The sequence below is a fragment of the Seriola aureovittata genome, chromosome 21 (assembly GCF_021018895.1).
Source record: "Seriola aureovittata isolate HTS-2021-v1 ecotype China chromosome 21, ASM2101889v1, whole genome shotgun sequence".
Taxonomy (NCBI): Eukaryota; Metazoa; Chordata; class Actinopteri; order Carangiformes; family Carangidae; genus Seriola; species Seriola aureovittata.
In genome coordinates, this window is record NC_079384.1 from 2,109,943 (window position 1) to 2,136,182 (window position 26,240).

At 44.7% G+C, this 26,240-nt stretch overlaps 3 protein-coding genes across 4 annotated transcripts; 1 reads left to right on the plus strand and 2 right to left on the minus strand.

The window, feature by feature from the left end:
* Positions 1–344: 344 nt before the first annotated feature.
* Positions 345–4,881, minus strand: rsph1 (radial spoke head component 1). Its single transcript, XM_056366846.1, has 8 exons — positions 4,693–4,881; positions 4,367–4,480; positions 3,837–3,942; positions 3,608–3,698; positions 2,833–2,968; positions 1,952–2,023; positions 1,022–1,130; positions 345–840 (listed from the first exon to the last, which is right to left on the minus strand). The coding sequence occupies exons 1-8, from the start codon at positions 4,741–4,743 to the stop codon at positions 794–796; spliced, it is 726 nt and encodes a 241-aa protein (XP_056222821.1). The 5' UTR covers positions 4,744–4,881; the 3' UTR covers positions 345–793.
* A 1,249-nt stretch (positions 4,882–6,130) lies between these two features.
* unc13d (unc-13 homolog D (C. elegans)) lies at positions 6,131–18,583 on the plus strand. The gene is made up of 34 exons (XM_056366839.1): positions 6,131–6,266; positions 7,025–7,051; positions 8,461–8,517; positions 8,600–8,656; positions 9,244–9,351; positions 9,428–9,487; positions 9,611–9,677; positions 10,347–10,527; positions 10,604–10,648; positions 10,734–10,805; positions 10,875–10,944; positions 11,057–11,161; positions 11,292–11,384; positions 11,477–11,577; positions 11,837–11,954; positions 12,412–12,533; positions 12,989–13,079; positions 13,160–13,216; positions 13,307–13,404; positions 13,627–13,678; positions 13,768–13,898; positions 14,306–14,423; positions 14,502–14,654; positions 14,730–14,825; positions 14,947–15,153; positions 15,246–15,320; positions 15,396–15,475; positions 15,560–15,674; positions 16,089–16,160; positions 16,232–16,315; positions 16,387–16,507; positions 16,578–16,701; positions 16,804–17,024; positions 18,188–18,583. The coding sequence occupies exons 1-34, from the start codon at positions 6,210–6,212 to the stop codon at positions 18,298–18,300; spliced, it is 3,348 nt and encodes a 1,115-aa protein (XP_056222814.1). The 5' UTR covers positions 6,131–6,209; the 3' UTR covers positions 18,301–18,583.
* unk (unk zinc finger) lies at positions 18,315–26,210 on the minus strand. Of its 2 annotated transcripts, XM_056366840.1 has the most exons (15): positions 25,780–26,210; positions 25,051–25,260; positions 23,692–23,868; positions 23,466–23,611; positions 23,210–23,345; positions 23,001–23,118; positions 22,532–22,616; positions 22,126–22,427; positions 21,974–22,039; positions 21,637–21,820; positions 21,383–21,475; positions 21,072–21,254; positions 20,813–20,994; positions 19,880–20,140; positions 18,315–19,692 (listed from the first exon to the last, which is right to left on the minus strand). In XM_056366840.1, exons 1-15 carry the CDS (start codon positions 25,926–25,928, stop codon positions 19,537–19,539), a joined length of 2,448 nt encoding a protein of 815 aa, XP_056222815.1. In that variant the 5' UTR covers positions 25,929–26,210; the 3' UTR covers positions 18,315–19,536. The 2 variants fall into 2 exon arrangements, with proteins under 2 accessions (XP_056222815.1, XP_056222816.1); XM_056366841.1 differs by lacking the exon at positions 18,315–19,692 and having other exon boundaries at positions 19,977–20,140; positions 20,809–20,994.
* Positions 26,211–26,240: the final 30 nt, after the last annotated feature.

Genomic DNA, 26,240 nt, shown 5'->3' on the forward strand with positions numbered 1-26,240 from the left:
GTTACAAGGTTAATTTATTTATCATTTGATACAGGGTTGTATGAAGATGAGACTCTACCATGAAAAATAGTTTCATTTTTATGACATCGCAGCTCTCCCACTGAAAGAAGAAGACATCATTACACGAGTACTGACTAGTACACAGTCCACCATTCTTAATAATGGTAAATGGACGACATTTATGAAGCTCTTTTATAGTTTTAACGACTAGACAACAACTAGAGTTCAGTCTTTTGCCCAAATACACTTCAACATGTGGACCGGAGGAGCCAGGGATCAAACCAGCGACCTGATTAGTGGATGGCTCGCTCTACCTCCTGAGTCACAGCCAGAGGTAGAGTGGGTAATAATAGTAATAACTTTATTTATATAGCACCTTTCAAAAACAAAGTTATAATGTGCTTTACAACAACAACAGATATTACAAGTAAATAAGAAGAATTTTTAACCACAATTTGTTCCAGGAAACAGAACGAATAGTGAGCGGACCATGAGGAGATATTTACTGAATCTGACTCAAATGTATTGGATTACAATCACTCACTCTAACACTAGTTAAATGTCACTGAAGAACAATTATGTTATTCTACACAGAGCCACAGGGGGGCAGCGTCTGCTTTACGCTGCACTCTATGAAAAGCAGTGTTTAAATCCAGGATAATTTCAACAGGGAATGAACAGTTTCCATTGGTTACAATTTGACACAGGTTTGTATTACATATTTACTTATGTATGTTATTTTCATTTTCAAACAAAGGCTGAAACATGCAGGGGGGTGGATTGATCTCACAGGTCACTTTTGTCCACCCTCTTCTGCTGAAGCTGTTTCCTTTTCACCAGCTGGGAAAAAAGATACAGACACACACACACACGACACTTATTTTGATCACTTGTCGTTTGAAGCATTTGAAGTATATAACGTGTGTAAGTCGTGTCTTGAGTCAGTGGGATTCTGCTGGTAAATTTGGACTCAGTATTTCTAAACCCATGGCCACGGCCTTGCCTTGTAGATAAAGTTCACCTGAAGCCTCTTTGGCTGGAGTCCACGGCGTCAGGCCAGTGATGCACTTGGGAATCCACTTGAGGACTGTGGTGGAGGCCAACGCCCCCCATTCACCATCAGCTTGGTCCTGTCAAGAGTTGAAATAGAAAAATAGTTTTTTTCTGTCTTTTTATGTACCGAGAGGAATTGGAGGAATTGCTCCATAATATATCACTGTGACACATTTTGGTTTGTAATACAACTGGAATGCACAAACATTTCTCTCTTAATATTTTCACCCTCAGAAAATCACAGGTCTTGCAGTTTGCAGCACGTTATGTTTGTGCAGTCTTTAGAGCGGCTACATTGACTTCAGTTGAACAAAGACAGAGTCAAAGATGAAACACCGTGCAGCTTGCATCTCAAACACACTATTAAGTTATTTACATGCATCCTGAAGTTTCACCCAAGATGACTCATCAAATCATGCATTTAAAGTTAAACATGCTCTTAGAACTGGCATGAGTGCATCCTGAAAAACATTCATATGTCCAGTACCAACAACAGTTATTCCTTCCTACGCTTGAAAAGATATCCTCATATTTGAAAATACTACAAAGTCATCATGCAAGACACTGAGTGATCTATGCTACTGAACAGCATCAGCAGTGGTTTACAGAGGCAGCACCTCCTCTGCTCCTCCTGAGGCCCCTAAGGTGAGGTAGCCCTCGTTGGAGCCCGGGTACGACGACTTCTGTGCTTTTATGTTTTTACCGTTCTCCTCAGTGTCCGCTGGCTGGAGGTTTGGTCAAGAGAGTTGCCATGGTTATGTTGTGTCTTAGTGGGTTGTGTCTACAGTTCCTGGTTCAGTGTTTACAGTGCAGTAGAAGTAATTAAGAATGTAATGGGGCAATGAAATCAGCTGACACACTGAACTGAAACAATGGGAATGTGTTTATGTTGATTCACCTGCTCATTTTGCTGGTATTCACCATGTTGCTCACACCCGATGTCAAACACATACTTCCCCGGGCCGTAGGGCTGCAACATAAAAACAGGGTGGCAGAGACAGCTCTAACATTGACTGAACAAGACGCCTGTTTGATAATGAAACATTACCACAGTCAAAGTTACAAAAGTGACAGGTTACAGTTAAAAAGGTTGGTGAACATGGTATTTAAGACCCAGATATTTCCCTCAGGAGTTGGCTGAAACCACAAAAGAGCTAAAATGTGACAAACTAAATGACTGTTTATGTTGCTCTAAATACACAAGTGTTGCTATAACATTTGCCACATGATCTTTACAATGTGATAATGTGTCAGTGTTGTGTTGTGCTGCCTCCAACTGGCCAAAATAATTATTTACTTCTGCTTTAAAGCTGTATTAATCATTAGTCAGTCTTTTTTGTCACAAAAAAATCACAAATGTTTGAACTATTATGGCTTTGTAAGGTTGATACAGCTAACATGTCAGTTAACATTCAGCACCAACATTAGCATTCGTCTGGAGACACCTGATGATTATAAGTCCGATATTCACTTCAGTGTTTGGTCTCCACTGACTGAGAATAATATCTCACTCTTTAGCTGCTAAATGCTTCGCTACGTTTACCAGGCAGTTGCTAATTTTGTCTGTATCTGGTGGTGTAGGGCAGGTAGTGAGTTTCCCAGAAATGATCAGAACTAAAACAGCAAAATGCAGGCTGTCCCTTCACAAGACAGTCATCTATAGAACAGTGTTGATCATTGCAACTTTAACATGCTTTTAGTAGATAGGGTCCACGGTTCAACAAAAATATTCTCGATATTTCTAATAACTGTGAAATAATTAATAAAAATAGAACTTACATTATTGTTGGCAAAGTTACCCTGGTATCTGTGGTTGGAGTGGATGTACTCTCCGGCTGACTCCATGTTGCCATTCACCCACGAGCCCTTGTACTTTGAGCCAGTGTCATGGTAGTGGTAGATGCCCTGACCGTGTCTGGTAATCAGACAACACCAACGACTTCAGTAGTTTGAAAAGTTACATTTTCTGTATCTAGTTATTACTGTATCAGTATTAGTATTGTGCTAAGGCTGAACGATATGCAATGAATTCATATTGTGACCTCTGTAGCTCCTCAACGCTTCATTATTGTCTGTTGTGACACATTTTACCTTTATCATATAAGTGCAGCTCCTGCGATTTGGATATTGAACTTGGCCATATTGTGATTTCGATCAATTGTTCAGCCCTATATTGTGTATGTAAAAAGATGTCTACACATCTATGTTGAAACTGGACTAAATCTGGTAAAAAGATTGAAGTTTTTGAGATAGCTAGGCCATATGTAACTGTTAATTCAACAACATTTTATTGACTTTATTACAACATGTAATTAGATCCTTATTTATACTGAAATTAGTCATTAAATACTGTTATTATTTCCAGACAGGAATCACGTTCTCATGTATTTGTCTGTACTGCTGATACAGATAAAGGATATTGAGCAGGATTTTAACTGAGAAGTCACAGGAGAGAGTGGTGTTAATACAGGACTTGATCTGGACTCAGAAGTGGAAATGAAAACCACAAATATCTCAGAGACATGCACTTGTTATATTTAAAGTGTAGACAGACCTCATGTGATGCAGCCACTCTCCATCATACGTGTCTCCATTGGGGTAAGTGTAGACACCGTGACCGTGTCTTAGGTCCTCGACCCACAACCCTGACGGAGAAAGGGAACAACAATAACAGCCTGGTTTCTAAAGCTCTGTGTCAAAAAGTTTGAGAATCATTGATAAACAACCTGTACACACACATTAATGAAATGCATCTCAACTCTTGCAAAGTGTCTTTGATATACCTTCATATTTGGAGCCATCTGGATAGTAGAAGGTGCCTTGTCCATGTTTCATGTTCTGGTAATAGTCTCCCACATATCTTGCCCCATTCTTGAAGCGATATGTCCCCTATTAGACGGTCAATTCAATTATACATTAGTTAAAGAAACAATTATTTTCCAGGTAACATATTCATAACCTCAATGGCAATAATAAGAATATTAATTTCTTCTTAGGCTGAATATTGGGAAAATGGATCTGAGAGTAATATAGTGGATGTATGCATACAACACTGATGTCCAAAACAAACCTTTACCACCTATGAAGGCCAATAAGTCTCATCTGTTTCTTAATCATACAGGTACCTCACACTGCTTGGGGATAGTAACCTGCTGTTTATTTACTCAATAAGCTCCATGATTAGTATTTCTGTGTTTGAAGGTTTCCTTGTCCTTACTCGGTTTTCTGTGGTCTCAGTGTTCACTCAGTCTGGTTTGGACCCAGACTAGACTCGAATCTAATCGAACTTGAAAAGGCACCTGTTGTATCTCACCTGTCCGTGTCTCTTGCTGTTCTCATACTGTCCCTCATAAGTGTCTCCATTGGGCAGAACGGCTTTACCGACTCCATGCCTCTCTCCCGCTTCATTTCTGTCCCCTTCATATTCCTGTGCCAGTCAAAGAAAAACACACACACACACACACACACACACACACACACACACACACACACACACACACAAACACACAAACACACACACACACACGAACGGTTACCTGTTAATGGTTAGCTAGTGCAAACATTAGCGTCAGCCCGCTAACGTTACAACAACAGACCGTAAAGAGTATCTAAGCTAACTAGCTAATTATATCTTCTCACCCCGAGTTTACTGCGTTCGTCCTCAAACTCTTCAGATCCGACATCCGACATTGTTCTGTGTCAAAACTGAGTCCGAACAAATTAATGTTATAGTTTAAAACGAAGCGGTGAAAGCTGGAAAGATACTTAGTCAAACCCCTATGCGCTCTTTACGGTGGTTTACGGTTACCATGGCGACAGCACAAGAACCGGAAGCTTGTACTTCACCAGTTGGCCCATTCCAAATATACCAACTTTTCCGATACAGGCTCGGTATCTGTACATCTGTGAGGAGAGAGTGGCTGTTTTCCAACACTGTAATGCAAGCAGAAGCCTGTTGGAAGTAGTAAAACAAGCTTGAATTCTTTATGCAACTCACCCGCTTAAATTTAAAAGTTGTGTTTAATTGAGGGCGGGGTCGCTTCGGGTGACGTCACACTCCGCTAAACTGTCTGCTCAGGCCTAACCTAAACTAATTCCAGTCACAGAACTTGATTTATAGTTTAAAACGAAGGACTAATGAAGATAACTGCCAACTGATTATAGCCAACATGTAGAAAATACCAATTATGCAAAGTACTGAATGATTACAATAAACTCAGTGGTAAAGAAATGACACCAGGTATCTCTTTACAGGTTGGATGGGTATGAAATGTGTTTTATTTACAATGAATCTTCATCGGTATGAAATGTCAGAACCCTGCTTTCATTCCCTCTGCAACACGACTGTTTACTGTTACCCTGGCAACAGGTTCCGGTTTAGTACTTAAGATTAGCTTAGCCTGCATATTAACAAAAAAAACCCAGGTTTTGCCATTAGCAAATATGAAGAAAAATATTATTTTTTTTATATTTCATGTTTTTATAGAGATTAATTTATTTTCATACTCTATATAGTGAAGAATTTTGTCTTTTGGTTTATAGCATATACATATTTATATTACGTTCTTTTACTTTGATACAGAGCATTTTATTTGCATTGAAATCTGGTTAAATTAACTAGTTAAACATGATCAAACAACAGTGCAGCATGTATAATAAAAGGCATTTAATACATTAAAGTGAGCTGAGGATGTTTTCATATACCATGTATTAAACATCAGTAAATAATGTTCCTGAGACTTTACACAGAGAAGATGGACTGATGTGGACTGTGTCATGCTACAGCTGAGCAGCAGTTGATCCTGTACTGTAAGATAATCACTATGGATGTAGTGATATACATGGTGATAATGCCGACTGTAAATAACATGGAAACCTTCACCACCACGACCAGTGAGGAGATGTGTGTGTGTGTGTGCGTGCATGTGTGTGTGCGTGTGTGGGCGTGTGTGTGTGTGTGTTTGTGTGTGTGTTTGATCAAAACAGTAGAAGAAAACTCTTCAGTCAGTTACTGACGTTCCACCTTCTACAGGAAGTGATGACTTCCTGCCATGCAACACTTGAGTGAAACACAACGCACACACACACATACACAGCTTCCCTCTCTCTCTCTCACACACACACACACAGTCAGGTTGACAGATCTCAGCATCATTATGTCAAGTCAAGGTGAAGCCAGCGGCATGGGAGACAAACTGCTCACACCTGAACAGGTAAGGACCACGATGCACTTCGACATATTGTCATGTCTTCAATGACTGTGTGTTTAATGTGTTTGTCTCCGCTGGTTTCTAACCACAGTTCAAAGATGAGGCGATAAACAACCGTTGATACGTCTCTGTAGCTTTCTGTTTGTTCAGCTTTGGTTTAATTATTTTTATTTACTTTGTGAAACATGAACATTCTCTGAACCTGAAACTGTGGGATGCTGCTCACTAAGTCAAGACCCAGATCCAGATCTGTGACTACGATTCATGAAGGTTTTACTTTAAATGAGGTTGAGGACACTTCTGTTTCTGAGTGTTGAAACTGTCACCACAGAGAGGATGCTCTGTGTGTAACGTTTATGATACATGTTAAGAAGACGTGGTAAAAATCTTCTCAGAGCTTCGCCATGTTCCTCTATACATGACAGCAGCTGTGGGTGTGTGTGTTGTAGCCGGTACAGGTCTATATGTGTGTATTAGTAGGATGGGTGACTGATTGAGGGTTGTTTCCTCAGTCGGTCTCATGATCAGTGACAGAGGAAGTCTCTCTATCTCTCTATCACGGTCTCGATAGTTAAAGCTAATGAAGAGTCTTTGTGGGTTTATACAAGCTGACGTTAAAATGAATTCATCTGTTAACACTGTTAACATCTGTTATTCACTTTGACGTCATGATAAGAGTCTTATTATTATATCTTATATATATATATCTATATATATATATTATATTATATTTCATTTAAACATTTATCCTCTGTTTACAGGACCAGAGTTTAACAAGGCTCAGACAGGTAAAACAGCAGCTTTTCATTTCAGTGTTTCTGCTACTGAAGGTTTGTTTTTTAACACTGAGTCACTGGTTTCCATTCATTCAGATTCAGAGTAACTGCCTGCAAACACAGTGGCTCTCAGGCCACAGCATGTGAACATTAGCAGATATGATGTTTACCACATGAAGTGTCTCAGTTTAACGTGATAGCATGCTAACATGTGCTAATTAGCACTTTGTGAATGCAAAGTTAAATTCATGGGGGGGGGGGTCGGGAGCACAATCATCAGGATCATCATCTGGAGACCAAGAGGTGGACCACGTTCACAGCTCCATTGGACGGTGAATTGTTTTAGTCAGTGATGAAACAAACATTTCAGTCTAAATGAATCTTTACTACTCAGCATACGTCTCCATCATTAGGACACTGAGGAGTTGGATGTGATTGGTTTTTCTCCTGTGTTGAACACAATGTACTGTCTATCACATTTTCAAAATAAAATAAAATTCCTTCACTGACTAAAAGCACTGCTTTTAAGTAAGAGCACTTCATAGAAATGTAGTGGGTTGCAGTGGGTGGAGCAGGCGCCCCATGTGTAGAGGCTACAGTCGCCCCGGTTCAAATCTCACATCGGACGGCCCTTTACTGCATGTCGTTCCCCCTCTCTCTGCATCCCCATTTCCTGTCTCTCTACTGTGCTATTCAATAAAGGCATAAAAAGCCCAAAAAAGAAATGTAGTGGAGTCAAAAGTACGATATTTGTCTTTTAAGTGTCGTGGAATAAAAGAAATACAAAAAGAAATAATACTCAAATACAGACACTGAAAATATACTGAAGTACAGTACTCAACTAAATGTACTATTGTCTATAGATGTTGAAATATTTGATCAGAGTGGAGGATCAATCACCAACAGATTTAGCATCCCTCCAGCTACGTGCTAGCAGAGCTAAAGATCAGTTAACTCTGTAACTTCTGTAGTCCATCACAATAGATCAAACCTCTGATGTCACCACAGGTTATAAAATGAGAGTTTAGGGTTTGAAAGACGGGAGCCGGCAGACAGGGTCTGTAGAGATACTCTACTGAGAACATCTTTGGAGCGGGGGATTAAAACCCACTGATATTAACTTCTGTTAGCTGTAATACTGAATGTTGTTGTTGACCTTTAACCTTCATGTGGTGGAGTGCACAACTCAAACAACAGGAGAGACAACCTTTATTCTGTATGGAAATGAATGGAAACCAGTGACTCACACTGCAGCATTATGTGGAAAATAATCAACAGCACTGTGTATTCATGGAGTCAACGTGTGAAGTTACTCATATGTTCCTGTCAGTATTTGTTGTTTTGGTGTCACTGTGTTTTATTTTTTTATTTGATTTTTTTTTGTGTGTGTGTGTTTTTTTTTTCTTTTTTCTTTTTGTCAGTTTTCACCAGGACATGTTCGTAAACTGGGGCAGACGAGGAAACTACGAGAGAGGAGGGTAAGAGACACTTCATGACCGTCTCATATATTCACTGACCTCATTAACAAATAGTCTTTAACTTATTGTTTCTGTCCTTCAGGATTTGAAAGAAGATGAGAATCCAGAGGAGAAAGAACGAAGACACAAGGAGCTGGAGGTATCACCATTCACCTGCTGCTCTTCATATGAGATGTTTTATTATACGTTTGTATGTTTGTCTGTGTGTGTGTTATTCCAGAGAGCTCTCACTCTGTTTTATTTCCAGAGAACTCTGACTCGGTTTTATTTCCAGAGAGCTCTCACTCTGTTTTATTTCCAGAGAACTCTGACTCGGTTTTATTTCCAGAGAGCTCTCACTCTGTTTTATTTCCAGAGAACTCTGACTCTGTTTATTTCTAGAGAGCTCTCACTCTGTTATATTAAAGGGAGCTCTCACTCTGTTTATTTCTAGAGAGCTCTCACTCTGTTATATTTTAGCGAGCTCTCACTCTGTTATATTACAGCGAGCTCTCACTCAGTTTTATTTCCAGAGAACTCTGACTCTGTTTATTTCTAGAGAGCTCTCACTCTGTTATATTACAGCGAGCTCTCACTCAGTTTTATTTCCAGAGAACTCTGACTCTGTTTCATTTCCAGAGAACTCTGACTCTGTTTATTTCTAGAGAGCTCTCACTCTGTTATATTAAAGCGAGCTCTCGCTCTGTTTTATTACAGCGAGCTCTCACTCTGTCTATTTCTTTGCAGCTGAAGCCTCTGTATAAGGAGCTGCTGTACACCATTGCTCATAAGATGGGTCAACCGTCGTCAGCGGAGGTGTTCACAGACGCACAGCTTCACCTGTACATCCAGGAGGTGAACCCGTCAGCTTCACACACATTGTTCCCTCACGTTGTTGGTGTACGACTGATCACACACTGTCTGTCTGCAGGCTTTCACTATGACAGAGTCAGAGCACAGCAGTCTGATGGAGAGAGTACAGAGCACAGAGGTGAGACAGGAAGTGACCCCATTGCCCACATTTATAGTCCTCACACCAACAACCTGCTCTTCACCTGTGTGTGTGTGTGTGTGTGTAACACCAGAATATTGAATAACAGTCTGACTCTCACAGCCCCCAGTGTACTGTCTGATGGCCACTGTGAAGGAAGCAAAGGGGATCCTGGGAAAAGATGTCAGTGGTGAGTTACCACTGCAGACCATACCACCTGGCTGTTCAGTGATGAGGCGACTGGTTCTCATGTCAACATCCTGTTTAGATAGTGAAGCTTCCTGAAGTAGTGACGCCTCTCAGCCCATTGGTTCATGACCTGTTGAAGCTTCAGCGCTCACTGGAGACACCTAGTGTTCAAGTTCATGAGTCGCAGCCAAATCCTCCATGAAGCTTTTATAAAGACCGACAGAGTCCTGCTGTTCCTCTGTGACCACAGGGCTGCTAACACAGCTGTAGTCTCTCATATTATATTATATTATATTAATTACTTGACAGAACTGTACACACAGCTTCAGTGAAGTGTTTGTTTCCACCTACATGGGGTCAGTCCTACAGAGAGATGGATTATAATGATAATCAGTGTGTTTCATATTGAGTTGATATTGATTCTAAAGATGATTTAAATGGACATTTGTTCTTGCAGTTGTGTGTTGACAGTGACCTGGTGTTTTACAGTAACTCTACTTGATGTGTTTCACTACCTCGACTGTACGTGTCTGGTGGTTAATGTGACTTTCAGTTCTCATATGAGTTTCTCATCCTCACTTTCACTTCAGCCGTGTGTGGTCTTTTTTTTAAAACACCGACCTGTGAAGTCGTCTCCTGCCGTCATGTGACCTCAGGTGTGTGTGAACAGGTTTCAGTGACCCGTACTGTCTGCTGACCATACTGGAGGATGAGGAGGAGAAGAGGACTCGCCAGTCCAGAGCCAAACCCTGTAAATCAGTTGTGAAGGACGCGGCATCAGGAGACAAGATCTACCAGACAGACATAAAGAAGCAGACCCTGAACCCCATCTGGAACCAGACCTTCATACTGTGAGTCTGGATACACCTTTTCGTCTCAGGTGAACCAGGTTGATATTTACATCGCTCGTCATTTTTACTGTTTCAGAGAGTTTGGAGACGTCGGAGGAGCAAACTTCCATCTGGAGATGTGGTGAGAGAATCAAACACACACCCTCCTTCTCTGCTGTAACATCATCTTCAACACGTCCACCCTCACTGTGCTGCTTCTGTTTCAGGGACAAGGACGAACAGGTGTCCCTCACCCAGAAACTGGAGGAGATCAAAACCAATTTTAACAGTTTAAGAAGGTACCAGACTCTCTCTGTGACTCTCTCACTGAACCAGACAAAGCTGTGAACTCTGACTCTTCTGTTCAGGATGATCAAGGAGGCCAAGAAGGAGAAAGGCACTGACGACTTTCTGGGAAACGTTGTCCTAAAGCTGCAGGTAGTTACTGTTCTTCTTTTATAACAGCTGCTTCACTCTTCACTGTCTGACACACACCTGTACCCTGACACACACCTGTACCCTGACACACACCTGTACCGTGTGACTGCAGGACCTCCACTGTAGTGAAGATAACTGGTACAACCTGCAGCCCAGAACAGAGACGTATCCTGACCGCGGACAGTGTCACCTGAACCTCAAGTTCATCCACAAAGCTGTAAAACATTCACTCTGCTCCTCACCCTGTCGCGTTTCAGATACAGTTAACATGGATGCGTGAAAACATCTGTCAAACATCTGGTGTTCAGCTAACTATAACTGTAACTGTGGTGTTGTGTGACTGACAGAGAGACGGGACGCTGAGTGCTGGTCGCAACGCTTACGTCAACTACTGTGGGATTCTGCAGCAGTTTGTTCAAGCGTACATCTCCAAGGAGCAGGTAAAGGACACGCCCACCGTCAGCACCTGTTATAAAAACAAACCGTCCTCTGTCTCTGTCTCTTCTTCATCCTCTCGTCTGGTTTCTCTCAGAGTTCTGCTGCGTGGAAAGGTGCGCTGTGTGGCGAGGCTCAGACTCTGCTGGAGCTCTACGCCACGCAGAACGACCTCTCCCCTTTCCTCCAGGACCTGGCGTAAGCACCTGTCAACATCTGGCAGACGTAACAGACATATAACACCTGTAACAGGCGTGAAGAGTGTTCAGGAACAGTCTACACAGTCCAAAACAAATGCTGCACATTCAAAAACTATATCTATATCTATCTATACCTGAGAATTAATCAATGTGATGTTTACAAACATCCACATAATACTCAGTGATTTCAATCATAGCGCCACCACAGTGTGTGTGTTGTAAATCTGTGTGTGTGTGTGTGTGTGTGTCCCTCACAGGAAGTGGGTAGCTTACAGTAAGCTGTACCAGAGCCTGGAGGTGGACTCGTCCGTGTTGTTGCAGCAGCTCACCAGTATAGAGTATCACTGGCACCAGCAGGAGCTGCCGCACCAGCAGGTAACGACCAGCTCAGAGTCAGGTCACATACTCTAACTGTGAGGTACCTGAGTTTTATATTTCCATGTTTTCTACTTTCTACTTGTTCTCAAATACATTTCAAATATTTTACTTTTAACTCCACTGCTTTTCTACAAGACTTAAGACTTAAGACCCAAAATGTACAAGGGGGGCAAAAACACATGGGTCAGGTAAACAACAAGGAGGGAAACAAGACAAAACAGGAAGTAAATGAACCATAAGATACACAAGGGACTCTGCTTCAAAATAAAAACAGGAAATGAAACAAATATCCAAACATGGAGTGAGGACAGACCATGGCATTATTTTCCATCACCTGTCAGTCAGGTGTGTCTCTGTGTGACGATAGCTGACAGGTTTTCTCTCTCTGCTGATGAGTTAAACAGAGAGCAGGGCTCATGTCTGTTGAACGGTGTCACTCTCTCTCTGTCCCCAGAAACAGGAACTGGGAGACTCTCTTCACGGGTTCCTGCAGTACGGACTCTGTCTGGTGTCCAAATACAGAGACATCTTCCCTCCAACTGCCTCTGCTAATCCTAAACTCCACACACTGCTCAGGTACAGATGTTTACATCACCGCTCAGGTACAGATGTTTAACTCACTGCTCAGGTACAGATGTTTACATCACTGCTCAGGTACAGATGTTTAACTCACCGCTCAGATACAGATGTTTAACTCACCGCTCAGGTACAGATGTTTAACTCACTGCTCAGGTACAGATGTTTACATCACTGCTCAGGTGCAGATGTTTAACTCACCGCTCAGGTGCAGATGTTTACATCACCGCTCAGGTGCAGATGTTTAACTCACCGCTCAGGTGCAGATGTTTACATCACTGCTCAGGTACAGATGTTTAACTCACTGCTCAGGTACAGATATTTACGTCACCGCTCAGGTGCAGATGTTTACGTCACAGCTCAGGTACAGATGTTTACGTCACTGCTCAGGTGCAGATGTTTACGTCACAGGTAATGAGGCTGCTGTAATTAAACATGATTGTGCTTTCCCTCAGAATCCTGGTCCAGATCTGTAAAACCCAGGCCTTTCAGAAACTGAACCCAGCTCACTTCGAGTTGCAGGATGAGGTCAGCCTGGCCATACAGGTGAGTCATCACTCTGATGACATCATCACTGTGTGGATATGATACGTCCTCAGTTACATGAGATGTACTTGTACCTTCAGACAGGTACACAGGAGTGGTTCACCATCAAAAAGGGTCTCCACCAGCCCATGACCAAGGTACACACCTCATGACATCACTCTGAGCCTCCTTGTGTCTCCGCTTCATCTCACAGTATTAACTTTGTGTTTCTTCGTGCCGACACTCAGGAGCTGTCAGAGATCGTCAGCGCCCTCTCCAGGCTGATTGGGGAGGTGCAGGAGGACATTAAACACAACAAGGACAACTGGAACAAGGTGTTTGTCAGGTAAGGTGGGACAGGTGTGACAGATTACATTAATAACTGCTGTTATCAGTTCACATCTGTGCTTATATTTATATTATATCATATAAAGACAAAGAGCTTGTGTTTGGGTTTGAAGCCACCAGTTAATTAACCAGAAAAGAACAGGAGAAGAAAGTTCAGACCAAACCGTGTGAGGAATATTTTTACACCTGTAATAATCAGTGTTGTTTCCTGGTTGCTCAGTGCTGTGCAGGTAGACGTGTTCACTGTGGTCTACAAGAGGTTCGACTCTCTGGTGAGTGATCAGTGACGGTTTGCGTTTTTTCTTCGCGAGCTCGACTCGGTCGTGTCGTCTCAGCACGTTTCCTGTCCCCTCCCCCACAGCTGGCGCAGGAAGTGAAGGACACTCTGTCACTGATGGAGGGTCAGATGGAGCAGCCTCTGGCCAACAGCCTGTTCCCTGTTTACCTGAGTCTGCAGGCCATCCACAAAGACAAGGCCTTCTTACAGAAGAGGTCAGACAACACACTCACACCAGGAGCTGATTTTCTTACTTTGAGTTAATTATTTCACCAGGTTGTTCTTCAGTGTTACGTGGCTAATTACTTTAAATATGTGTCCATAACTTTTACGGTAGGAATGATTTTCCTCATTAAAATCAACTCTAAATGTAGATGTCACTTTAGTCTCTGTTGCTATGGAAACACCAGCTGATCATCTCTGTGACCCCACAGTGACCCCTCTGTAAAGTCACAGATCTTTTCTCTTGATACAGAATCAGAATCAGCTGGACCTGATCAGCCTGATCATACCTGCCCCAGAGCATTATGGGATGTTAACTGCGTCCCTGTACCACTCAGGTGTTTCCTGTAATGTGTGTGTGTGTGTGATGGGACAGGTCAGAGTTTGTCTGTTGTTTCAGGGGACTCCTCGAGCTCACCAACTTCCACGAGGATTTCAGGGAGGCTCTGCCGTACTGGCTCAACCAGGCCTTCAGCAAGACTCAGGACCGGGTGGAGCGGGCTGTGCAGGTGGACCAGGTAACACTCTGCTGTTATTTATTATTGACTATGTACATCATCAGCCGTCAGATGACGACACGTTGACATCCCTCTCAGCTCCAGCCGCTGCAGTCCGGCTCAGTGCCCATTAAACACAGCTCCTCGGCAGTGGACCTGGTGGCCTGTATCCAGCCCATCTGCCAGCTGTGGGAACAGCTGTCCTGGCCCGACCCCGAGGAGGCTTTCATGCTCATGGTCAAACTCACTGAGGTACATCGTCACGGAGAGGTCACATGGTCTGATCTGAGTAAATACAGGCAGCTGACTGAGGTGTGTGTGTTTCAGGATGTGTGTAAGATCGTGGTGAACTACTGCCACATCCTGAAGGAGAGGGTCCGCGTCCTGTCTGAGAACTCGGACCACGGCAGTGCCATCAACATGGTACACACACACACACACACACGCACACACACACACACACACACACACACACACACACACACACACACACAGACTGGAGACATCTCTAACACATTAACACACACACCTCCTCTATGTGCAGCTGTGTGTGGTGGTCAACGACCTGGAGCACCTGAGGTCCGTCCTCACCAGACTTCCTACACAGCTGAACTGGGCGGGGCTTCGAGACCGGACCCAGACCGTCATCGGGGAGAGTCAGTTCCACAACACGCTGCCCTCCCAGCTGCAACAGGCCCAGAGCATCCTGAGCCGGGAGATCCGGTCCGCCTTAGACACGCTGGGAAAGAAGGTGTGTTCAGGTGCATCAGGTGCAGGAGGACCAGGAAGTGAAATAAAGACACTGATAAACTGCTTCACCTCTTCATCTGTGTGTTTCTCCAGCTGAACACAGACATCGAGACCCACGTTAGAAGCATGTCCACCAGGCGGCGGATTCCCTCCAAGTCCACAGAGGACGTAGGTGACAGTCCCAGTTCACATGAGTCCTGGTTCTGAGGTGTCCGTCTGATCTCAGCCTCCTCTCTGTTTCAGGCTGCTGCTCCTCTGATGCGCTACCTGGAGCAGGAGCTGCAGTACATGAATGAAAACCTGGTCCAGGAGAACTTCAACAGGTACAGGATCATCATCGTTATTATCTTCCTCCTTCATCATGGCTTCATGTCCATGATGTTGTCACTGTTTTTCTTCATGTCCAGTCTCCTGACTCCTCTGTGGAACAACTCCGTGAGGATCCTGTACCAGGTGGCGACTCAGCATTCGCAGCAGGAGGGGCTGATGGTGTTCTGCCAGAGGCTGCTGTACACCCTGCAGGTTGGTCCTGAGCCGCCTGGTTACCATGACTACCGCAGCAGAACCAGAACTTTTACAATCAACTGACAACGTTTGTACTTTAAAAATGATTTTTGATACCGACGCTAATCAGCTTCTGTAGACAGTTAGGCAGCTAGCGATAGCAACATTTAGGGTAACAGGAAGTTAGCTAATGTTAGCATGTCTGCTGTAGCCTTCACTAATGAAAACCGACGTGTAACATCATGAACCATCAAGTTACTGACACAGGGAGGAGAAGAAGCTCATAGGGTTCTCCTCCCAGTAAAACCAGACCAGTATCGGCTCCATGGTCGGACTGGGACAGAAATTCAGTCTTGGACTGATCCACTGGGACTGGCCGTAAGAATGACACTGATGTGTGTTTCAGTTCATCAGCTCCTCTGTGTGTTTCAGTGTCTGGAGCAGTGTTTCCACGCGGAGGGAAATGGACTCCCTCTGAACGCTCTTCACTCTGATGACTACAAGGTGAGAGACTCAGACCCAGAGGAAGGTTTTCATCTCTTCAGTGTCAGTTACTGATCTCTGTCTCTGTCCAGACTCTCAAAGCTCACCTGACCCACAACTCTCTGAGCAGCCAGGAACTGATGCAGAAGTTCTTTGACAGGAAGATAAAGGAGCAGGTAAGACACACACCTGCTGCAGGTGGTGCAGACCGGTGTTCCTGTCGGTTCTGATGTTGTGTTCTCTGCAGAACGTGTACAGTGGAGAGAAGTACGGAGCCGTCACCCTCCTCACCTCCTACAGGAGATCAGACCAAAGACTCAGGGTGGAGGTGCTGAATGCAGTCAACCTCTTACCGATGGACTCTAATGGTGAGACCAGTCACATGACAGGTAACGCTCGTCACTGTGACCTCTCCTGACCAGCTGATGTCTTCCTCAGGTCTCAGTGATCCGTTCGTGCAGCTGTGCCTGGAGCCGAACCACATCTTCAGGGAGGTGGAGCCTCGCTGCACTCAGATCAAAGACTGTGACCTCAACCCTCTTTTTGATGAGGCCTTCGAGTTGTAAGATCCTGGTCTTATTCTGTCTGTGTTCACAAGTCGTCCTGTGGTCTCTGAACATGATCCTGACCTCCTTCATCTCCACCCCCCTCCTTCATGTCACAGTATGGTCTCCCTCGATCAGTGCCAGGCTCCAGGGGCCTGCCTGGTGGTGACGGTTCTGGACCACGACACCCTGAGGACAGACGACTTTGAGGGCGAGGCCTTCCTGGGACTCAAGGCCATTCCAGGAGTAGGAGGAGGGCGGGGCGGAGATGGACTGAGCTCACAGCCGGACAGCCCCCCTGCTCAGATCCGCCTGCCTCTGATGCATCCTAAACCTAATGGTATGATCGGTGGGTCCAGACCAGTCAGTTGGTCCAGACCAGTTAGTGGGTCCAGACCAGTTAGTGGGTCCTGACCAGTCAGTGGGTCCAGACCAGTTAGTGGGTCCTGACCAGTCGGTGGGTCCAGACCAGTCAGTGGGTCCAGACCAGTTAGTGGGTCCTGACCAGTTAGTGGGTCCTGACAGTGAGGCAGGTTTGCAGTCAGGTCACATTAACCTGTCAGGACACACACACTGAGTCCCTGTTAACCCTTCAGTCTTACTTGTCCAGTATCCAGATGTGTGACAGGTGTGTAAGCACAAAAACATCACATTATATGATAAGAAAGAAACCTGACTTACAGCTGCACTAATTAATATTTTGAAATTAATTGTAGATGTAGAGAAAACAGGGTCTTCACTCTTCAGCTCTACAGAACATTAAGCATATTTCAGTTCATTGTATTTAATTTCATTCTACATTTACTCATCACTTAAAGTCAGTTAAACCGTATCAACCAAAGACGGAAAAACTAAAGGTGCCTGTGACTATAATTTAATGAGTTTATGGTGATAAATGTTGTTGTAGGTTGTTGTGTGTCACTCACTGAGTTTAAACACTGTGTGATGAACACTGGTGAAGTTCCCGCCTAAACAACAGGATGAGAGAGCAGCTCTGTGAAATCTGTCATTGCTTTAAAGCCTTAATGTTTTTCTTTTTGTTCCTTTTAAGAGATTCTGTGCAACACGCTTCAGTAACTCAGCGAAGGAGAAATTAAAGCTAAAGTAGAAAACTTATTTAATTTTAGTGAGTTGAGTTGGTGTAGAGCTAACAGCTAACAGCTAACCAGCGCTAACAGCTAACCAGCGCTAGCAGCTAACGGGACAGCTCTTAACGAATGAGTCTCTGTCAGCTGGTCGTGTAAACAGGAAACTGTTTATCATGAAAACATGAAGGCTGCTCTCATCATCATCACCCTGCAGGTCCGTTAACTCAGACAGTTTTAATTATTTATTTGTTCTTTAATTATCACCATGGATTCTGATTAGTTCAAACTTTACCTTGAACCTGTTTGTTTTGTTTCTGATCTGAGTTTGAACATGTGACTGTGAGTGCTGCGATGAAACTGTGATGTGAATCCAGTTTTTCCGATGTAAACATGAATTACTTTGTGTGTTGTGCAGAGGACGTCATCCTGAGGCTGCTGGAGTCGAGGAGAGGAGAGCGGGAAGCTCAGGCCTTCGTGAAGAAGCGACGACAGAGAGAGAAACAGTCACAGGAGGGAAACGGACAGTGATGGACAGAGACAAGTTCTTCTCCAAAAATATACAATTTGTTTAATGATCTGTACCAAAAAACACAGAGACGTCCACTCAGAGGAAACACTGGGTCATGATCATGTTCACCTGCATTTCCACCTCACACACCTGTACATGTTCGCTTCCTGATGCTTTGTTTCTAATCAGTGCAAGAGATAAGTATGACATCACGTAACTATGGGTATATATATATATAATATATATATATATATATAATATATATATTAGACTACATTTGACACACTGTGAAATGTCAACGATTACTACAGATGTAAAAACCTGACACACGATGAGTTTAAACAAAAATGACATGAAAATTTATGAAGTAAAAAAAAAGATGTAATTTGAGAGACTGATTGTTAACATGTTTCCAGTTTGTTAAACCTGAGCTTGAACAGAAGCCGTCTGTTACACACATTTACTACACTTTAAATATCTTCTCTCTTTATTAACAGAATTCACCTTCTTTATTTCTTCGGCTAAAAAACTATTTTAAGAAAATCAGAATGAAAATAAGAGGCTGTATCAGATTACTGTCTGGATCAATGTGAATGACTGTTTCACACCTGTTGTTGTTGTTGTTGTTGTTTTTGTTCAGACACGTCTCAATAAAAACCTGCTGAACCTGGAGTCACCTGTCTGTTCACACCACGTCACCTCCTCCTCCAGAAATCACAGTCACTGATGATCTCACACTGAGACAACCTGCAGTTTAACATTCATGTCTGTGCTTCATTCACAAACAGCAGACACAGGGAGCTTGTTTAAACCTGCTCCCGACTGATTGTCACAGGTAAGTGTTGATTTCTGGACAGAGAGCTCACCTGTGCCACAGCTCTGACACTGAAACGCTCAGGTGTTTGTTTAGGCTTTAAACGTGGTTCAGAACTGTGTGTGTGTGTTTTATGGTTTTTCTTAGAGAAGAAATAACAGCAGGTCTTTAAGTTACGTTCAAGAACATGGTGAAGAACAGTGCCGCTGGTCGAGAGCTTAATGTAATAAAAACCTACTGGTGTTCAATGGTAACACTGGAAACTGATTCATCCCACATTTAGAGACCAGAGCGCCCTCAGCTGGTCATAAACGTCATCTTTAAATACATGTTAGAAAAAGACCTCCACGTAGTTCTGAAGGCGGTTCAGATCCGAGGCTGGTTTCTGTGGAATCAGGACTGACTGGTCTGTGGTCTGTGGCAGTCCCACTGGGCCGTGAGGTCAAGAGAGCTGCTGATCCAGGGTCTGTTCAGGGCAGAGGGGGCACTCGGTAGAGCTGGAGCAGCTCTCGCACTGTAGTCCATGACCACAGGGCAGAGACACCGAGCCGGGCTCTCCACACGTCACGCAGCACTGTCTTTGCTTCCTGTACACCACCTGGGTCAACACGGAGGTTTACACCTGTTAGACTGGAGTCAACGAGTCAGACAAAAAAAAAAAAACTCCCAGAGGAACCTGAAGGCAACACTTGTCATGATTCCTGACGTTATATATTTATTTCATAAGCATAATAATAAGTAGCAGCAGACTCATGTATGAGGTGTGTGTGAGTGTTTGGTCTCACCTGTTCTACAGCGTGGAGGCAGCTGCAGAGCTGAGCTTGCAGACTGAGGACCGACTCCAGGGGCAGTCTGTGCAGGAGCTGGAGTTGGTGCAGCGCTAGATGGGGGTTGTCTCCGCTCCTCAAGCTCTCCAGCGCCTCCTGCAGGAGAGCGGCCTGCCGCTGAGCCTCCTCCTCGGCCTGCCTCGCTCTCTCCGCCTCCATGGTTAATCGAGCTGCGTGGGCACGAGACTCCTCGGCGTCAGCCTTCACTGCAGCCCAGGACTACAGACAGACAGACAGACAGACAGACAGACAGACGGACAGACGGACAGACGGACAGACGGACAGACAGACAGGTCCACTGAGATCCAAGTGTCTAATAAAGAGTTCAACTTTAAAAATGAAATAAAAAGTGTAGCATAGCTTTACATTTTTAGTCTTCATGGTTAACTCCAACAGTTAACCAGTTAACAATCTGTCAACCAGTCACATCTTAACAACTGAACAGCTGTAACATCCTCCTCTCTCTCCCCTGTGAGTATCTCACTCACAGACTCCAGTCACAGTGATTGGCTGAGCAGCGTCACATGACCAGAGCTGTAAAGGTGAAAAAAGCTGCGTCAAAATTTAATTATTCTCAGTAATTTATCAGTTATGTGTCTGGGTCTGGACCTGACCTCTGGTTTGCACCAAGATGTTGTGCATGATGAATATAAAGACAGGACACTGATGATACATGTTTTCATCATATCACTTGATAATTTATCATTTACACCTCCATCAGTTAATCTGTAACTTCCTCCCCTCACTTCCTGGTCTGTATCAGGCAGATCCAGGTTTCTGAAAACCTGAATAAGATGTTTACAGGTGCAAACACATAAACAACAAACTACTGTGTCTGTAAACAAACTCTACATCCGACATGCATGCACACATGTCCCACTACCTACCTACCTGAGCTGTGTGTCTCCAGCTGTGGCCCCACTGCTTCAGGGCCCTGTGGGCCTCCTCCAGCTCCTGTTTGAGCCTGCCAGTCTCTGCACAGGGGCCAGACGGCAGCAGGGTGGGGGGCGTGCCGGGGGAGCCCTGGGCGGAGGGAAAGTGCTCCCAGATGTTAGTGTTCATACCGTTCAGACCTACAGAGAGAAGAGAGAACCACGGTCAGGTCACACCTCACCACACCAGCTCATGTTTACAATCCTGCTCCACAAACCTAAAGAGCCGTGAGACGGCCCTAAGAAGGAGCCCTCCGATTGGCCGGGCTGGGAGAGGTGAGAGAAGAAAGGTGACGCGTGCGGCCTGATTGGAGGAGACGGTGACGGGGAGCTGAAGGGAGCAGAGCTGCTGAAAGAGCCTGGGATGTTGACTGGAGCAGAACTCTGGAGCTGGCTGCCTCCTACAGACACAGGAACAGGGGTTATTGTGTGTGTGTGTGTGTGTGTGTTTGTGTGTGTGTGTGTGTGTGTGTGTGTGTACTGCTGGATTATATTTATATTCTATAACTTGATGCCTGTCTTTAAATACCCAGCATCACTCCCACAGTGGAGCTGCTCTCCAGCCTCCTCTCCAACGCAGACACACCAAAGTCATTGAGGTCGAGATCATCCAGAGCCGACTCTGCAACACAAACAACAACAACAACAACAACAACAACAACAAACATCAACAATTATACTATTTATATTAATGTTGGACAAACCAACACACAGAGTCTCAGTCAGCTGTTGATCCTCCAAAATCAAGTCTCTGAACTCGACTGGAAGGTCGACTACACTTACCAACAACCGACTCCACGGTCTCACTGGTGGGGTAGAAGGGCAGGGCGTTAGCGTTCATGCCTGAGGAAATGCTGGACCCCAGGTTTCCGAGAGGGGCGGGGCTTGGCGGGGTGGCAGCCAGACTGGAGGGGATGCTGGAGGACAGACTCAGAGGACTGCCCACCGGCAGGAACACCAGCAGGTCCTGAAGGAGACAGAAGGTGGTCTTTGAAACACACAGAGTCACGTCACTGTGTCCTGACAGAAACATGAGACTGAGGACAGTGGAGACAAGTCATGTGACCAGACTGAGGACGGTGAAGACAGGTCATGTGACCAGACTCTGTTGTAACTTCACCTGTTTACTTTGTGCTGAGGCCAGTTCTCTGTTTCGCTGCTCCAGAGCAAAACTCCTCTGCTTGGCCTGAAACCACAAACAACATCAGTCTGATGACATCACAACACGGCGGACACACCTGCCTCTAGTAACCATGACGATGTCCGTCTCACCTGATCCTCCCTCTCAAATCCAGGAGCCCTGCCATACCCTCCTTCCCCCGCCCACGGAGACAGAGGCCCAGACCCTCCGCCCACGTCCTCACACAGGGACAGAACGCTACCCAGCAGCCCCTGCTCCGCAACACATGGCCCTGCAGACGGGGAGAACGGGTCTGACACAGAACCAGGTCTTGACCCCATGTTGTGTCCACTGGGACTTGAAGAGCCCTCCTGGGCAGGAATAAGGTCTGGAGGTCTGGGAGGCGGAGGAGAGCTGGGGGTGGGGAATGATGGTTCTTCAGGAACAAAGGACTCTGGAGGGGGTTTAAAAAAAATGTAGTTAAATGATTAATATATTATTTTATTGTTATAAATAAAATGATTATCATAGAAGAGGTCAGAGACGTGTACGACTCACTTTCTACATGAGCGAAGGCACAGAAGGGTCCTCTGGGACAGCTGCCGCTCTGCTGCATGTCGTTACACTTAGTGGACTTATAGATCTGTGACACACACACACACACACACACACACACACACACACACACACACACACACACACACACACACACACATTAACTCCTGTCATTGAGTGAATCATAGTGCAGTGTACACGGGTCTGTTTGATTTCCTGATCCACCGAGACTGGAGGAAGCAGAACCGGGAGGAGCTTTTGGTAATGGAGGTGAAGACAACAACTCCCATGATCCCACACTGTTTCATGATGTCAACCAACGCCGTCTTTTGTTATTGTTTTGATTGAGAAGTTACTGGCTGTGCGTTTAATCATTTTTTATTTAATAATGAAGAAAGCCCCGCCACCTCAGCTCCCTTCACAAACAGACTCTGAGACGTCGATCATGTACAACAGCTGCTGAGACACGAACCTCTGGGTGGAACTGCTGCTCTGTTCTGGTGTGACAGTACTGACATCCCTCTGCTCCCTCACATTTACTGGGGTCTCCCCACTCCTCGCTCTGTTTCACAGCTGGACACGGCAGCGCTCTGCAGCAGCAGGGACGACAACAGCTTCATTAAACACAACCACAGACGAGTCACAACGAAACCATCATCTCTACATGATGCGACAGAGCACCTGTATTTGTGCTTGTGCGGGCTCCGCCTCCTGTCTTTGCTGTTGTGGTAATATGGACAGGCGTAACCCTGACGACACAGACGAGGCGGCTTCTTACAGAGCTCCGTCTTGTAGTGAGACAGCACGTAGTTGTTATCTGAAGAGAAACAACGCAAACATCCCAGAGTCACAATCAAAGCAGCATCAAGGTGTCGTGGATCAGATGTGAAGTATTTACCACAGTATCATCAGTCAGAGCAGATCACAGCTGGTTTACCTTGCCAGCGCGGCTCCTCACTCAGGATCTTCTCTATGAGGGCCGTACTCGCTGCCTGTCCCGACTGCCCGTCTCCTCCTCCTCCTCCCCCTCCTCCGGCCTCCGAGGCCCCCGAGCCTCCCTGAGACTCCATCACCTGCACCTCCCTGTAGAAATCACAGTGTTAACGACCACAGCACAGAGACACCGGTTCATGTGTTTCTTTGGGTTGATTTCTCTTGTGTACCTGATGTCATAGACAGGGCTGCGCAGGTCATGTGACCCGTGTGCAAAGGCACAGTGGGAGCCGTTTTTACTGCAGTGGCCCTTTGCATCAGTTTCGTGGATACACGATCCTGTTTTATAGTAGCGGAGGTGATACCTGCGCTCAGTGTCACCTGCTGTCCGATGGAGAAACGGACACCTGGAGAGAGAGAGAGAGAGAGAGAGAGAGAGAGAGAGAGAGAGAGAGAGAGAGAGAGAGAGAGAGAGAGCAGAGAAATGAACAGAGAGACACACAGACAGACAGTGTCCAGTATATACTACATACTGTAACAATAATGTTTTAAATAATAAACAATGCAAAAGTTTTGTATCTTATCAGAAGCACTGTTGATATGAGACACAGTATAAAATCCATGACCAGTAAACTGAGACTGTGTGACTTAAGTGATTTGCATGGATCATAACACACTGGTATTCACTAATTTCATCAGAGAGAAAGTCACAACCTTCCTGAGCTTCTGGCTGAAATCACAGTGAATCTTCTTGGCTGCTAAACTTTACATAACTAACTTATTACAGTGTTTTTCTATGTGTCAAATCCCTCTGAAAATATATCTGAAGGAGAACTTTAAAAGTTCCCACCTCTCTGTGATGAGGAGTAACACGGCAGTAATTCACATATCAGATCTCAGATGAATCTTCAATGTGTTTTGGGTGTTTTTACACATGGACTTAGAGCCAAAGTGGTTCATTAGCATGAATCAAAGACCCAGTTTGACCCTGGATCAACTTCATCCTGTACATTTACATTCTCTTTGTCTGTGTGTGTCACAGAGGGGCTGCTATAACGGCTCAGTGGAGGACAGACCCCAGAGAGGGAGAGCAGTTGTGTTCAGGTGCTAATGCTCACTATAGAAATTATGCATCACACACTATTCTTCCAAAGTGTTCAGCTTGATTTACAATAGTGGACGTGTGTCTCCTCAACCACCACTTCACTGACAAAATCCTTTGTCATGCAACGTCCTACACATTCTGAGGTTCACTTGAGCAATTCAGGATTTAAATGTACTTGCACATCTTAGAACTGGGATACAGCGAGATTTGAGCATTTAAAGATGAAGTGGTTTTTGTAAACCCCCCAAAAACCTGTGGTCTGTGGGGTTTCTAACAAAAGTGATTCATTTCACTGTTGTTGACGTAAACAAAATACCAAGTCCATAAAGGGAAATAGTGTAAACTCTCATGTGTGGTGAGTTAAAACAACAGTAACACTTCCCCTTTCACAGACGTCCTTCAGTTCTCATGTTAACAGTGTGTGTCTGTTGAATGGCTGTAATAATCAGTGTAAACTCATCAATGAAATCTCAGCTGCACTCACTCGTCTCCATCAGGACAGGTGCCCGTTCCCTCATCATATTTGGTGCAGTAAACATCTGGGCTGTAGTTGAACATCCCGTCCCGTCTGCGGATGGGCCGCCGGCGCCGCTGGTTCAAAAAGTGCCAGTGAAAACAGGAGAAAGGCCTGTGCTGTGTACATTTATGCTGCACAAACAGGGGGCACTGCTCGGTTCTGAATTCCTTCAGGTATCTGCCAGAGAGAGAAACAACAACAGAAAGTGGGATACATGAACAGACGATGTTACCGTCTTTCACCGCAGATTCAATGCAACATAGTGCATCCATATGTATTTACAGTACATATTACAGTACCAAATCCTTGTCTATAGTAATGATTCTTCCTGTCTAACCTCACCCTGGTCTCTGCTGCTCGGATGAACCTCCTCCTCTAAAGGGCTCCTGCATAATTTACTGAGACTAACATCACATGCTCTAACATATCCAGAAACACACAGGTACAGTTATAATGATCCCCACAGAGCTTTAAAACATGACCACTGTTTAGTGAGTAACGTTAGGCCTCTTTATGGAGACCTGCTCCGGTTAATGAGCACATTATAACAATCTGAACAGACAGGGTTCAGTCAACAAATAACACATTTATCACTCAATCATTTTTACGATAAAAAGTATAGAGTAGATTGGTGAATACAACTACATGTAAGGCTGTGTACACTTAGCTAGCTAATCCTGCTAACTAGCTACGTACGTGTAATGTTGAGGTTTCTCGGGCTGTATGTTCAACACGGTAGCGGGAGATGTCGAGCCCCCTGCGGGCGAAGACGAAGAGGACGAGGAGGGTCCCCCGGTAGACGTCGCCGCCGAAGTTGACGGCGGCTGTGAGTGTGTTTTAGACATTTTTCCAGTTTAAAGCCTAAAGACAAGAACCTTGTTTTTAGCTTACTGGCTAGCTATTCGTGTTAGCTTCGAAATCCGCATTCTACAACGATGTGAGCTTGCGCAAGACAGGAGGAAGTAGTAGCGAAGGGCCGACAGGAGCGCACGGAACTATGGAACATGAAGTTCAGTCTTAGCTGAACTAACGAGTGAGCACCTCGGTGAACACTTCCGGGCTCAGATCACACACTATGACAATGTTTAATAAAGCCACATAACTTTACACACGGTTTATAGAAAAACTGTGATACAGGTATAAATTCAGAGATCGAA

What these genes read in the sequence shown, in the direction of transcription:
- rsph1 (XM_056366846.1), bottom strand. Translation starts at nt 4,743, where the DNA reads ATGTCGGATGTCGGATCTGAAGAGTTTGAGGACGAACGCAGTAAACTC. An exon ending in ACAGCAAGAGACACGGACAG is followed by an intron (nt 3,943 to 4,366) that starts GTGAGATACAAC and finishes ACCGTCTAATAG; the next exon opens with GGGACATATCGCTTCAAGAA. An exon ending in AGATGGCTCCAAATATGAAG is followed by an intron (nt 3,699 to 3,836) that starts GTATATCAAAGA and finishes TTTCTCCGTCAG; the next exon opens with GGTTGTGGGTCGAGGACCTA.
- unc13d (XM_056366839.1), top strand. Translation starts at nt 6,210, where the DNA reads ATGTCAAGTCAAGGTGAAGCCAGCGGCATGGGAGACAAACTGCTCACA. An exon ending in GTTTAACAAGGCTCAGACAG is followed by an intron (nt 7,052 to 8,460) that starts GTAAAACAGCAG and finishes TCTTTTTGTCAG; the next exon opens with TTTTCACCAGGACATGTTCG. An exon ending in GGCTGCTGTACACCCTGCAG is followed by an intron (nt 15,675 to 16,088) that starts GTTGGTCCTGAG and finishes TGTGTGTTTCAG; the next exon opens with TGTCTGGAGCAGTGTTTCCA.
- unk (XM_056366840.1), bottom strand. Translation starts at nt 25,928, where the DNA reads ATGTCTAAAACACACTCACAGCCGCCGTCAACTTCGGCGGCGACGTCT. An exon ending in AGCCCTGTCTATGACATCAG is followed by an intron (nt 23,612 to 23,691) that starts GTACACAAGAGA and finishes TGATTTCTACAG; the next exon opens with GGAGGTGCAGGTGATGGAGT. An exon ending in AGCAGCAGTTCCACCCAGAG is followed by an intron (nt 22,617 to 23,000) that starts GTTCGTGTCTCA and finishes TGTGTGTCACAG; the next exon opens with ATCTATAAGTCCACTAAGTG.